Here is a 15618-nt window from a genome sequence, read left to right on the forward strand (position 1 = left end):
TTTAGTTGTTACTTGTTTTCATGTTCATCTAATGCTTATAGTGGTATTATTATTAATTAAATGGGGAAAGCATTATTATTATTAGGATGTGGGTAAGAATTTTAATTTAGTAAATTTTTTTGCATTTGATAATATTGCTATAAGTACAGTGTTTGAGATCATTAATCTTCTCTTTCTCTTTGGCACATAGCTGTTTCTCCATTCTGTATTTCTATATTTTCTCATTTTTAGTTTGTCTGACAACAGACTGTATAGATAAAACTCTTGGTTGTTTTGATACTTTTATAATAGAGCTATATTTGAACATATGTTAAAAGATTTCAGTTTTAACTTTCTTTCTCTGATGTATCATGGTTTGTGACAATTTGACAGTGTTAGTGTGAATACAGATATGTAAATTATTTGAGATTGGAAACTGTTTAGAACTTTAAGTAATCATCTTTTTTGCTAAACTTGTCAACATTTACTGATACACATGAAATGATTTAATGTTCATTTTTTTAGAAACAGTTTCATTTTATATAAATATTAATTTTTGTAATTGCCTAGCCTAATATTGGGAGATATAGCTGCTTATCACTGCAAACTAATGTGCTTACTAATTATTTTAATAATTAGGAATGATTAGAATTTGTAAAAATTGCATGTTGAAGGCTTTAATCTGAAAAATTGAATTTAATTTTGTTTCTGAACATCATTGCTTTTTAAAAAATTGCTTTGCTGCCATTGTAGAATATAGTTGCTTTCTTCTTCTTTTGTTAGGTAGTGTAAGAAGTTATCTGTGTGTGGTATCAGTGATTGGCGGATCAGACAAGTGTGATTAAGCCTTGGTTATTCTAGCTTTATTCTGAAGAAAATGTATGTTATTTGCCACCTACCGAATTATACATAATGTGTGAAATAAAAGTAATTGACATAATAAGAATATTTTAAAACCAGAAAACAATGTCTGTTTGACACTGTTTTGGTTCATCCATCCTAACTCCTCCATATTCTCACCCAACCCAGTAGTTTTACACCCAAGCCAATAGTTTAACTTTGTCTTAAAAATTGAAGAAAGAATCTTAATCTTTTTTGTTTTCTTTTTAAACTTTATGCAAACGGAAATGTATTACCTTTTTTTACAAATTATATCCTAAGATTGGCTATGAAAATTAATTTCATCACCCATTCATCTCTTGTCTTGAAAATCATTCTGTTGTCTTTATTTGCAAAATAAATGTAAGCTTAGAAGAATTTTCATGATGTATGGAGGACAAAGAAAAAACTTTTGAGTCTTTGACCCTGTCAGGTACCCTTTAGAGTAGCAGTGATGACCTCTCGTCTGCTCAGTGGATGGATGCCACTCTATCGTGGCAGCTTCAGGACATGCACAGTTATCAAGGACAGAAGCTGTTCCAAGGAAAACCAAGGTGTTCTTTACTGTTCACTACTAGTTCAGCTCTGTTCTTTTCTTCCTCCGGCAGTAATGGTAACAGCAGTAGCTGGAGCAGTCTTGGTTTAGAAGGAGATTTGTATGAGGACAATTTATCCTTTCCAACATCAGACAGGTTGGTCCAGTCTAGAAACTTAAAAACTGATGAGTCTTTCACCACTAATGCATGATGTCATATTCTTAAGAGAATGTGGGTTACAGTACCAGTATTTATCAACCTGCTTTTCTCCTGTATTTTGACATGATTCTGCTTGATAAATTTACATCTAATGAAGCAATTCAACTATGCTAAGATATGACTGACATCTAATTGCAAAATGTGTGACTGTATGCATGTGTTTCTCTGCTTGCTATTTTTCATTCTATCAATTATTATTTCATTAAAAAGAGCTTGCTTCCTACAGGATTTCTGTTGGGTTTTTTTTTTTTTTTCATATATAGTTTTATTTCATGTATAATGAAAGCATGGGAAAAATGTTTTTATTGTGTTAAACATATATGTAAGTGGCATCAATAGAAGTGCTATTTTTTTATTCACGAATTCTATAATATTCAAATGCCATATTATCTAAAATCAAATTAGAATAGTTTAGCTTTAAATTATTTTAAATCCAATTTTATTAAGAAATTACTTGACTTTAAACATCATGGTAAGTTAGGACTTCTTGGTTACTGATAACTTTAGACATCATTTGCAGTTCAGATTTTAACATGAAATGATGTGAGAAGCAAAGCTTCCTTTTTATTGTCATTTCTCCCCTTTCTAAATTGCCATATGTCCTATTGTAACATTCATTCCTTACATTTCCAAGAAGTAGTTTATTAATTATTATTAATTAAGCCCCCCCTTTTTTTAAATGCTGCTATTTTCTTCAAAAAGTGATGGAGAAGATGAGAAAGATGAAGAGCATGAGGACATTGCAGAAGGTAACTGACAGTTTGTTTTTCAAAGAGTTTACTTGTTTTTGTATAAGATTTCCTGGAGGAGTCTTTTACAGTTTGTATTTGTGCATCTTTATCAGATAGGCCCTGGGTTATTTGTGGAAACATCACAATCAGAGTATTCTTGAACTAGTTTTCTTTGTCCAGATTTAGGTCCTTTCTGAGCAGTTTGTATTGTTTGGTTGCCACTAGTAAATTACTCTTTGTAAAGACTGAAATATTTTAAAAGAATTATTCAGTTATTTGAGAAAGAAATATATGATAATCTCTCTACATTGTTGTCTTTTTCAAAATATAAAAATCTAAAATCCTTACTCATGTTATGATATAATTTGTTACAATTATGGCATATTACTCTCATAGTATTTTCCCTTCTGAACTAGTAATTTTTAGAACTAATGTTTTCATGCCAGACTAGCATGAATAAGTAAAAGTTAAAAGATATTTCTAAGTCACCTGTAACTCTTTCACTCCTTAATTCCAGTTCTGTACTCATGCATACATATGTGGGAGGAAAAGCCTTCCTTGATGAACATAGTTCGAATATCTCAATACTAGATGTCATTGGCTTTTAATCCTTAAGACATATATTAGAATACCTTGTGGATCTAGAAATTTTTCACAATGAAATGGAGTTTTCATTGTATTCAGATAATTGTTGAATTTTGCCCCCAAATCATTTTTTCTTAATGATGAAAATGCTAATAACATCTTCTGTAGATTAGCACATATAAATAAAATACATATATACTGTCTCTTTTGAACCAGTGAATTTTTGTTGTTCTTTTTATAGAAGTAGGCAAACTGAGGAAATGCTGAAAAGAATATATTCTTAATGACTTGAAATATACTTAATGACTGTTGAATTTCCAGTCAGTTTTATTCTTAAAGGCACTTCTTTAGGGAAGTTATGTCCCATTTTTTAAGCTAAAATCCTCATTTTAAAGATTATTATTAATTTTATTCTCTTTTGTGTAGTAGACATTCTTTATATAGGAAGTCTAGAAGGTTTTTCTCTTTCAAATATAAAGTCAACATAGAGCAGTATTTTTAGAATTAGCAACAGGCTAGGTTATGCTTGCTTTATTTTTGTTTACATATTTTTTTAAAAGTTGTGTACTTTTTCCCAAGTAACACCTGTAAGCAGAGTTATTCCAAAGGCTATATATACATGGTATAAATGCATGTGGTAAGTATTTCTCTATGAACAGTATTGCATAACTAACTTTACTGAAGAACTATTAAGGGGAAAGAGATATGTTAATATAAATGTAAATTTCATTTTTAAAATTTTCTTTTGACACTATCCAGACTGTTCTAGATTTCTTTTGTGAGTAGGTAGAAATAAGGTTAATTATAAGCAAGTTCATCATTACTCAGCTTTTAAGATTATCATAGGCATTTCTCATTATATAGAAAGTTACAGCCAGCTTTTTTCAAATTTGTTAGAGGAGAGATTTATCTGAATTTAGAGAAAGACTAAAAATTTTGAAAATCCTAAGGCAACAAACCTCCGCCCCCCCCCCCCCCTTTTTTTTTTTAGTGACCTCCCTAAAGAAAGAGCTATTGAGGTTTCCTGTCAGGTCAGGCAACCCTGAACTGGGAAACACTAGTAGTACAGAGAATTTGGTGACCTAGCTTCCAACCCCATGACCTTTGCAGGATTTATAAAATGATTCAGAGACCATGTCTTATACTACAACTATTTTTGAATGAGAATTATTGGAGAGAAGGGAGGGAAGAGATAATAAATTTATTTCTAGAGAATAATATTAACCAAATTTTTAAAATTAAAAATTAGAGGCCAGCATCAATCCTAAAAATGATTTAGTAGTAGTGATCTAGAATGGTTTGCAGACTGTAATTGAAAACTAGGGACATCCATTAATAGCATTTCCATTATTGGTACATATTGGCACCAAATCTACCAGTGTGCCCCAGGAGCACACTGTGGGGTCAGGGGTCCAGGTCTCAGCAGTCCCTGTTAGTCATCTTTAAGCAGAAGTGATAAAACACAGGATATTGGTCCACAAGTCATTATTTTTGTAGTCACCAGGGAAACATTCTTCTTTGTGTTGAAAACATAATTCTCAATAAACAAGAAAATAAACTTGAGAGCAGCATATTAGTCTGTACCAGAAAATTTCAGGTCTGACTTTTGGGATTTAAGTGGTTACATCTGACAAACTGCCCCACCTCCATCCTTCACACAAACCTTTTGCCTATAGAATGAAGTGATTATGAGTGTGGAACCAGATTGCCTGTATTCATATTCTGGCTTAGTCATTTTCCATTGTAAGATTCTGGGTCTCTCTTGACCTGAGAACTTTTACCTGTAAAATAAAGATGATAATACTTCATAGGGTGTTTGTGAGGATTAAAGGAGTTCACATATATAAAAACTTTAGAACAATACTTAGGATGTTATACCAAGTGTTTGCTGCTGTTCTTTGAGGTTTGTGTTTCTATTTCATGTTTATTTTGATTGCAGTGATAGCTTAATTTTCTCTCCTTTTACCTGTGGGTCACAATTTGACATAAATTATGGCATTTATATTATTTGAATTCAGTACCTTTGTGCTGTCTTTAAAAGATCTAAGTTATTCCATTGTTTTAGCATTATTTTTCCCTTTCAAAGAAATATTTTAGTTGATAGTATGACAGTTAAGAAAAGCATTCATTGAAATCTTAAGAAATCCTAAATATCTGTATATGCTTGGGAACCAGAGTATTGAGAGTTGAATTGATGAGTTTCACTTCATATTGTTTGAATTTATTAGGTTTGGAGCAAGATGGAAAGTTTCTGCTAATTACAAACATCGACATGGAACCTTGCACAGTGGACCCCCAGTTAAGGATTATTCTTCAGTGGCTTGTTGCTTCTGAGGCTGAAGTTGCAGAGCTTTATTTTCATGATTCTTCAAAGAAAGAGTTTGTATTAGTAAGTACTTACCTTATGAAGGATACATTTAACAGTATATAATGTTCTTGTCATCTTGTTGGTCTAGTAAATGCCTGTTGGCAAAGTGGTTACATGCTTAGGCTGTGAAGTCAACATTTTGGATTCAGTTGTCAGTTCTGCTACTTTCTAGCAATTTAACCTTGGGGAAATTAACCAGTCTAGTTTTCAGTTTCCTTAGTTGTACTATGGAAATTTAAGTATGAAATCTACCTTACAGGGTTTGCAAAGTTTTAATATAATACTGCAAAAAGCAAAATGCTTAGTTTCATGCTGGGCATGCAATATGTGCTCTAACTTAGATGCCATTAATAGACATTTTATGGATTCCTATGAAAAGATTGAGTTATTCTCTGTGTTTATTTGATTCATAATTATTCTTAATAATTAATAAGGGTATCACTCTGATAATCCAGTTGCATGCATATACATTTGCAAAGCCAATAAAAGTTTAAGCAAGATACTTTTATTGAGCGCTTAATATGTGCTAAGCACCTTATTAGTCAAGATTTTCATTTTACAGTCTTCAGGACTTTCCCCTCCCCATAATTGTCTTTATGAAAACTTTGGTTTAGTTTTATAGGGTGTAAAATAGTCTAGCAAATAACCAAGTTAGATGGATTTCAATAATGACAAAAATGGAATACTCTAGTTACTCTTATTTTCTGATTCAGAATTTAGGAAATATTGTTGAGAAAGAAGTATGTGAGAAGACATTATATACATATTTGTGTGTGTGTGTGTGTGTGTGTGTGTGTATTTTGTCATTTATTTTTACTTATATTGACTTTTTTTAGTATAGGTTCATGTTTGGAGCAGAAAAAGAAAATAGGACAGAAAGGGGTGCTAAGGAGATGAATTGTGAAGGGAAAATATGGGTAGGAGAATTGTTAGAACTGATCAGGTAGGCAAACATTTTTAAGAATCTGTGAAGCAGTTTAGAGGCAAGTACAGAATGTCTTTGATGATAATGAGGATAATAGAAATATTTTGTGTCTTTATGCACGATATACCAGTAATTCTGATACTTTCACTGTTAAGTAGAATGAACAACATTACTATAAGCATAAATAGAAAATGAGAGGTAATCATATAGAAACAAAAAGTATAAAAGTATATTTACATAAGTGAAAAAGATAAAATAGATCAATATTAAAAACTTTTGTTGGGGCTGGGGTTGTGGCTCAGTGGGTAGAGCACTTGGCTAGCATGTGTGAGGCCCTGGGTTCAATTCTCGGCACTGCATACAGATAAATAAATAAAGGTTCATTAACAACAAATAAAAATATTTAAAAAAAAAACCTTTTGTACTTCAAAGGACACTTATCAACAAAGTGAAAAGACAACCCACAGAATGGACAAAAATTTGCAAATTTTATGTCTTTACCTGAATATATAATGAACTCTTATAACTTAATAAAAAGACAGATGATACAACTAAAAAATGGGCAGAGACTCTGAATTGTAATGGCCAAGTATGTGAAAAGATGGTCAGCCTCATTAGCCGTTGGGGAAATGTAGATCAAAACCTCTGTGAGCTTCCCACCCTCTAGGAGGAATATAATCAGAAAGATAATGATAAGTATGCAAAGAAATTAGATCCTTCATATATTGCTGTGAGAATCTAAAATGTTGTAGCTGCTTTGGAAAACATTTTGACAGTTCCTCAGAAAGTTGAATACAGTTATTATTATGTTATCCAGCATTTCTACCACTAGGTGTATATGTAAGAAAAATGAAGACATACATCCACACAAAAACTTGTGCACAAATGTCCATGGCAACATAAGTTGAAAAATGCAATGTCCTAAATGTCTGTCAATTGTTGACTTGATAAAGCGTGGTATATTCATGCAGTGGAGCTTTATTTGTCAACAAAAAGTAATGAAATAGTAAAACATGCTATACTGTGGTAGAAACTTGAAATAATCATGCTAAGTGAAAGGTGGTCACAAAGACCACACATGTATTTATCATTCTGTTCATATAAAATACCCAAAATAGATCAAATCTGTAGAGACCAAAAATAGATTAGTGGTCGCCTAGGTGGGTGGGGTTGGGGAGAAATGGGGAGTGATTTCTGAGAGGTAGGACTTTCTGTTTGGTGTGATGAGAAAAAGTGTTCTAATATTGATTGTGGTGATAGTTACATTCAGCTTGGTGTGATTATACTAAACACCATTGTATGTGAATTCTGTCTCCATAAAGCTGTGTTTTAAAAAGGATAAATATGGAGCTGGGGTTGTGGCTCAGTAGCAGAGTGCTTGCCTACCATATGTGAAGCACTGGGTTTAATTCTCAGCACTGCATATAGATAGATAAATTTAAAAAAATCAAGTTCCATCAACTAAAAAAAAAAAAAGGATGAATATATTTATATTATAAAAAATTAAAGTAACTTTTCAAAATTTATAGATATTTCAAAACTTAAGAACTTTTACAGAGGTAAATAGACAAAAACGTGAGTAAAGTCTTGTTCTGATTAGCTACAGTAGAATTTATTTAAAATTGTATTTATTTACTTTTTTATTGAGACATTTACATTTCTTAATTAGAAAGCCATGTTTTCATTGAGGCTGGGATGTGTCTTCCAGAAAAAAAAAACATACTATATGTTCTGGAAGGAAAACCCACATCCTTTTATTAAGTTTGACCTTTTTATTATTTTATGTTTCTAATTGAGGGTGTGGCAGATGTATTTAGTTAGATGAAGAATTTTCTGTAGAAAGTGAGCCTCTGCACTCACACACAGACTGTCCCTGGGCTGAGGTTTGTGGAGTTCTGTCTCTAGCAGTCCCAAAGTGTCATTCTGTGGCAGAGATGTATTTATAAAGGGCAGGAAGGGATAATGTTTAATTTGGGTAAAGAAGTAGTGCTTTAGAGGAGAAGATCTTAAAATAACTGGGAAACAATATTTAGTTGTAAGCAGCAGAATTAGAATTCTTAAGTGTTTTCTAATGATAAAATAAAAACTTTGTTATAAAATTATTTTTTCTTAACTTTTGACATATCTTTTTCTTAGCTTTCAAAACGATTACAAGAAAAAGGATGGAAAGTGGGAGACCTCCTGCAGGCTGTGTTTAAATACTACGAAGTGGTGGAAAAGCCTTCCAGTGAGGAGAGATGCAAGACGCTGTTTGATTGGCTCTTGGAAAATGCATAGAACAAACCCCAAAACAGTATATTTTATTATTTGTTTTGGGAGGGGAAGAAACAGATAAACCTACGTAGGATAAAATTTGAGTAATGAATATTAACATTTTAAGTAAATTGGGAAGAAAGTAAATATAGCTTTTAAATGCTTTCTGTCCTCACACAGTGTATATAGTTCATACTTTTGTAATTGCTGTCAAAATATTATCTTCACCTATTATTCTGTATGCTTGTGTAGTGTCTTAGGACTCTAAGAACATGAATGTATGTGAAGGAAGGTCGGATTGTGAGGTTTTTGTGGGCATTGTCTAACAGCATTCTTTTTGCATCATATAGTGCTGCTTGAAACTACTAAGATGGCTGAAGAGATGTTTTAGTGAAAAAGAGAATTTTGCTCTTTGCAAACAAATGATATCTGAATAATATCTGACAAATTGACCCTTTTAAAAAGAATTTCAGTAGATTTGTAGATTTTTGGTCCTGCTTTTTAAAACTCAGTTTTATTAACATAGTTGCTGTTAGAAGTTTCTTGATTTCCCCAAACTTTAATTTCTTAGTAAAAACTTAAGTGTTTTAGGTTTTTGTAAACATAAAAAATTAGTTTTCCCAGCCTTCCATCAAATGCCATTATCTGCCATTGTTTCCAATTGTTTTGGCATGAAAGTGAGTGTCTGTGTGTGTGTTTAAAGGAGAACTTGAATCTTGCCAGTGGTTTGTTTCCTCTTTTATTTTATTGTTTTTGTAGTTAGAAACCCACTATTTAACATTAAAAAGGTGCTTTAAAATAAAGTGGCTATAAAGATTGTGCAGTAACAATTTTTGTCTTTTATTCTATAAATGAGGGTTAAGGTTGCAAAACACATTCAAATTTTAAAAATTAATATTAAATTTGGAAATACATTCAGAGGAGGCTAATAATAGTTTTCATTGTTGGAGTTCTTTGACATGATCTTTCTGGGCTCTTCATTTCCTACTACTGTGTCTCAGAAACTGCAAGTTGACAAGAATAAGAGGACTGAGATCATGTCTTGGTTTTGTGTATGTGTGTGCAAGTTTTGGGTTCTTCTAGTGGATTTTGTAATTGAGGGTGAGTCACTTTTTGTGGGGATTAATTTTGCTCCATTATATTTTCCTTTGTCCTGAGCACTGACAGTTCTGGAAGCTGTAGAAGACGTAGCTTTTGCCAGGGAGTAGGGAATCAGGGCACTTACATTAATTCAAATTGATAATTGTGGTAGAGAAATGTGTTTTATAGTGAAAGATTCAAATTTGCTTTTTAAGAAAAATGCCAAAAGCTATTTAAATATTTTGAGGTTGCATTGTAAGCTTTGGTTTTTCTCAGTTTAAAATACTGACATAAAACATAAACATAATTTTCCTTAAGTTTTTTTCAAGTATTTTCAAAGGTGAAGAAATGGCAGGAAATGTATAACCAGAATTGTTTCTGAGGCAGCACTGGATTGGGTTTCAAATGTTAGGGCTAGGAATGTTTGCTCTTGTTAATTGTAAGATAGATTAGTTGATTATCAAGTTTGGATTAGTTTGCAAGTAACTATCAAATTTTATTTAGTAGTTTGGATGTATGTATGGGTTTGATTAACAGCGAAACTGAGTTCTGAATTTCTTTTAAAATAACATGATAATATAGGGTAGTTTTGTAAAACTTTGTTCGAAAATGCTTATTTCTGTTAATAGTATAACACTTTGAAGTAAGGTTTCCTCATATTCTTATTTCTTTTGTTTTTTTGCTGGAGCTGTGCTGGGTTCAGAGTTCCCCTATTTAACCACTACCTGATGACAAGCCAGTCATCAGGTATTAGCTTGTGTGATAATAATAGTGGAACTCCATACCTCCATCAATTCAGTGCAGGGGGATAGAGAAAATATTAACTATTGACAGATGTGAAAAGAGGTGTGAGTTCAACATCCTTATATAGAGAGAAAATGTTTGAGAATAAAACAGTACCTTTTAATTAAGTACAGTCTAAACTTTCTTTAAAGACACTTTGTGACTTTCCAAAGATACTCTAGATCTGTTCGGTTGCTCAGTCTGAGAACAGCTCTGTTGAGGATAGTTCTGTCTTATTTTAGTAAAAATTGGCTTGACATATTTATATTGTAACATTGTTAATATTGCCATTCTGTACATTTTGGTCCTCATGAAATATGTCTTTAGAATTGTTAAAATTGTGATGTGCAATAAGCCTAATTCTCTTGCTTACCAATTTTAAAACTATCCTGCCAACTATGGAAAGAAAGTGAATGAGACCTTTGACAAGGGGTTTTCAGGATATTATTTCAGTTTAAAAGAATACAAGTCTTTCGTGTTGGTCTTTCCCTAAGCCAAGTTTAAATTACATTTACGTTTTTGGTATTAGTAATATTAATATTGGAAATATTTCTCGATTTATTAAAAAAGATGATTCATTTATAAATTACAAATGAAGATAACAGTATCTCTTGGATGGTTTGATATGATTTCATGGTGTTACAAAACGTTTGAGAGTATTCACTCAGTGATCATAGGTGATATCTTTATATTTTGAAACACATTCTACTTACCCTTCTAGATATTTGATGTAAATTAAACTCAATTCATAATACTTTAATTCTGCTTAAGTATGGGTTTTATGTTGCTGTTAGGGGAATTTAATTACCTAATAAGTGTACTGTGTATAAAGTGAAAGATAGTTTGCCCATTTGACCTTAGGTGACATTGATGTTAGTGCACATTCCTCAGATGCCAAGTTTAATCTTCATTCATCATCAGAGTCCAGATTCAAATGTCTGCTTAATTATTTAGATGATATTATTCCAGTTAATATCATCAGTTTCCCAGCGGTATATGACTTTACATTTTATGTTTTTTTGAAGAAAACTTTATACAGAATTTTTAAATGTGATGCATCCATACTTGGGGTAGGAAAAATACTTTCCATTTAAAACCCTGTCCACCTGTCACCAGCACAAGAGAATTAGGGCAATAGTGGAAATTAGAAAAATTGTACTGCAAAGTGAAATGCATTTTTTCTCATTTTCAGCAAAATCCCTATGAGCATTTACTCATTTACTGTATTCCTGCTGTGAAGATGCAGATGCAGTGTTAGTCACTTTTGTCACTTTATTTATTTGTTTACCATCCATGTACATTCCTTTCATATGAATAGAGTTGTGATTCTAGAAGTTCTCATTTTGTTTCTGTTGTAATGTTAAATACTATTTAATACCAAGTTTTAATATTGCTGAATTTGCTATCTTTGGTTAACTGTGCAGTGTTAAAATAATCCACATTCTTGTTTAATTACTAAGTATATAGCAAAAACAGCCTTGAATAGGTATAGCTGTTTATTTGGCTGTGCTCAGTTACTACATTACAATCTTGTACTGTTTAACTGTAACTTTTTTTTCCTCTTCAGTAATTTAATGTTCGCTTACCAAAATATGAACTTTAGGATGCACTAAAATTTTGTTAGCAGTAGCTAAAAAAAAGTTTCAGAAATTACTTTTGTAATAATTTACAATTATTTGTTCTTTTATCTTACAGTTGTTTAAGCCTGTGATTTTTGCTCTTCCCAACTAAGAATTCAATAAATTTAAGAAATGCCTAGCCTTGGTTTTCATCCTGTAATGTCTTGTAACTATTCTGTACTGGACAAGAGCAAAGGCATACAAGACTGACATAATAGAAGACATAAAAGGATCTACATGTTCATATCATGTTTTTTGAGAACAAGAGAAATTAGAAGTATTTTTGATTGGACACTAAATCCTACCTACTAATTGGTGCCTCTAAATGCTGACGTACGTAACTCAAAAGCCTGGCTGCCCTGTCTGTTTTGGATTTAATGCAAAGTAGAGTATTATGATCGCCTTGAACATGATCATGGTTATGAAATTCTTCTGGCCTGGTTTGAATACTCCTTCTGTAGTGTGTAGAGATAGCCCTGTTTCTTAAGGTACATGAGAAACTGAAAAGTTAGCTCCTGTTTTTTAATTACCATTGGGATTTAACTTGGTCTTAAGTTGTTTTACCCTCTCCCTTTAAATGGACTGTTTTTTCAAAGCAATTTTATATGCACAGAAAAATTAAGCAAAAGGTAGATTTCATTTACTCTCTGCCTTCATCTCACACCTTTAGCCTTCTCCACAAACATCCCACAACAGTGTGGGACGTTTATTACAATATCTGAGCTTATGTTGACACACCATTATCATCTAGAACCCATAGTTTAGTAGGGTTCAGTCTTGATATTGTACATTCTGTGGATATGGACAAGTGTCTGATAGCATTTATTCATTAGTGTAGGATTGTACAAGTAGTTTTATTGTCCTCAGTATTTTAAATCCAGATGTTAGGGAATAGTTTTTTAATTTTTCATGGGTGTTTCAAAATTCTAGGAAATAATGCCAAACAATGAGAAGGCATGATGTAAGTATGTCACCCTTACAAAGAAAACAACACATCCTGACAAAAAGATTCCATAGATTATAATTCCAAAAAGGAAAAATGGCTCAAAAGAATGGGAATTGTGGCTAAAGACTATTTAACACAATGATCATTTATGATTTATTTTGCGAGTATGATGCGGGGGATTGAACCAGGGGCTTGCTAACTTGTGAGCTACATTGCCAGCCCTTTTTATTTTGCTTTTGAGATGGGGTTTCACTAAATTGCCTATACTGGCCTGGAACTTAAATCTTCCTGCCTTAGCCTCTGGAGTTGCTGAGGGATTATAGGTATGCGCCATCATGCCTGGCTTCATTTATCATTTGTATCTTAGCTAGGACAGAGAGAAGGGGGAGGATCAGGGTTTGAAAAATTCCTCAGATTTTTAAGTGAAGTGGTCATGTGTCTGGGGATGAATACTGCATACTATTTTATATTATATGAATATTGCATACTATGAAACAGATAAGAGGAAGAATCTTGAGTTTCTTGCAGCATTCTTTATGTAGCAGGAACAATAAAGAGTATCTCACATTTTTTCTATATCTGTTGCAATTTTGTAATCACTCCAGTCTTATTTTACTTTTGTTCTCTGAATCAAGGAGGGTAATATTTAGACTAGAGTGAATGAAAAGAAACAAGTCCCCTTTTGATTTTTAACTCTTCCCTTTGTATTCCTCCCCTTTACCAAACTCCTGAATGAATTTCTTAACCTTAGAACCAAGGGATTATAACTGGACTCATGGAATTCTGCCTACTGATGTGTTTTGGCCCAATGTGAGATCTTCTAAAAATAACTACAGACACTTAAAAAACAAGGAGATTTCACATTGAAGTATGTTTCATATTTTCAGTTTCTTGAAAAATTGAAAGCTCTGGAACCCTGATTGAACTCCTATGTGGTAACAACTTGGCTGGAGCTGACTGATAATTGCTCTTTTAGTCCCAACATAAGTTCTCGTCTTCCTTCTAGCATAACTTGCTCCATTCCCTTATTTCTGTTGCCTGCTGGGACCCATGGACATTTGACATGCAGTCTCTGACTTGAAACAGATGAGTTAATTAATGTGCTTAGAAAATTTGAACAACATTCTAGCAACTCCCCAGGAATGCTCAGGGGAAGGACATTCTAGAAAATACGGACTTCTGAGTATATTGCTTCTGAGCAGAAAATAAATTGTTAAGAGCATAGTTTTTTGATTATGGGGAAGAAGAGCCAATATAGATTTATCAAGAGCAGATTCTATCAGATTTATATTTCTTTTTTTCAGTGGAATTATTCTCTTGGCATATTAGAACACCAGATAGTGTCTAGATTTTAATGAGGCATTTTATATGAAGAGAAAAAAAGTAATTATAACTTCCTTACATTTAGAAAATGTACTCTGAAAGACTTGTGGTTAATTCAGTATATCTTTGTGGACCTGAAAGTCATAGGCCATTTCATGTAAAGTCTTTATATACGGCCTTGAGGGAATAACCTTGTTCTAATATGCTGATTGGTGGCATCAGAGGATAATATTCCAAACAACAGAAACGAGGAACAGTAAGGAAATTTTGACTTCCTTCTGTCCTTTAACTATATCATGCATTTGACATTTTCCTTCAAAGATACACACAATTGCCTTTTTACAACTATGGGTTTAAATATTTTCCTCCCAGTATTATATTTTTATGGCCTTAATATAAAGTTAGTTCCTTTCCTGTTCCTTACACACATTCTATAAACCCAGGACTTCTAAATATATGAACTGATACCAAGGGCTTAAAAATCTGTGGGCTTCTTTTTTCAGGAGAAAGAGAAAGCTACCTGAATTTCTCCAATTAGCCTCTTACCTCTTCTGTTGAAAATGGGATACGAGTGTCTGTGGGGCAGGTGAGCATGGACTAGTGGAAGACTGAAATGTTATGGTAGCTTTCCTACCTCTTAAGTTCATGTCTTTGAGTCAACGTTAGATGGTTTGTGGCAAAAGCTACCTAAGCTTGTGCAACAAAGTGGACTTCTTCACTGCCCTTGAACCCTAAGAAACCATGGCTTCCAGAAAGAGGGGCCCTTGGTTTCACGACCAAGTCTGCAGTTGATATAGAGCTAGTGAGAACACAGTGTGTTGAATTGACAATCAGATCCAGCGAGGCCTACATAGGTCCAAGTGGCTAAGTGTTGTGAGAAGGTGGGGGAAAATACTAGGTTTTACGTAAGTGTGGAGTGGTGAGAATGAGAAACACTCAGAGCTGAGCTCAGGGTCCTAAGAAGAAAGGCCAGTGCCAGTCACCTTTACAGTCCCACTCATCATTGCTCACAGTGCCTGGAGGGGTCAGATGTGTGACAATATATAGAGTCCTGGTAAAGGGGCAAAATGGGAGTGATATCAGAGATCAAGAATTTGGTTTTGGATATGGTAAGATTGATACCCTTGTGTGATATCCAAGTGCCAAGTAGTAAATGACACAATCCTAAAATTCAAAGATGTGGTACATGCTGTTGTAAGTACTTGTTGCTTTTTTTTTTAATTTGAAGTTTTTGTTTTAATTTTGATTGTGATGATAACTTTATAGTTTTGTTTTCTCTCCTTTTACCTAATTACTTGCAACTGTGAGTGGAAATAAAGTTTGAATGAAAAAAGAAGCTATAATATTAATTCATTAACACCATTAGTCCCTACCTTTATGGAGTTGAGGCAG

At 33.0% G+C, this 15618-nt stretch overlaps 1 protein-coding gene across 6 annotated transcripts in view; it reads left to right on the top strand.

Annotated features, from left to right (window-relative positions):
• The window catches only part of AKAP11 (A-kinase anchoring protein 11), a 50449-nt gene extending 41155 nt beyond the window's left edge, over window positions 1-9294 (top strand). For 4 of the 6 annotated variants that reach the window (XM_079136499.1, XM_079136498.1, XM_079136501.1 and 1 more), the window contains 4 exons: window positions 1467-1550; window positions 2316-2362; window positions 5158-5318; window positions 8359-9294. In XM_079136499.1, coding sequence (XP_078992625.1) covers window positions 1467-1550; window positions 2316-2362; window positions 5158-5318; window positions 8359-8499 — 433 coding nt within the window. In that variant the 3' untranslated portion in view covers window positions 8500-9294. The remainder of the gene's footprint in view (window positions 1-1466; window positions 1551-2315; window positions 2363-5157; window positions 5319-8358) is intronic. The other 2 variants (XM_079136502.1, XR_013763221.1) reach the window with 2 other exon arrangements.
• Window positions 9295-15618: the final 6324 nt, after the last annotated feature.

Source organism: Sciurus vulgaris, assembly GCF_902686455.1.
Source record: "Sciurus vulgaris genome assembly, chromosome: 4".
In the NCBI taxonomy this organism is placed as follows: Eukaryota; Metazoa; Chordata; class Mammalia; order Rodentia; family Sciuridae; genus Sciurus; species Sciurus vulgaris.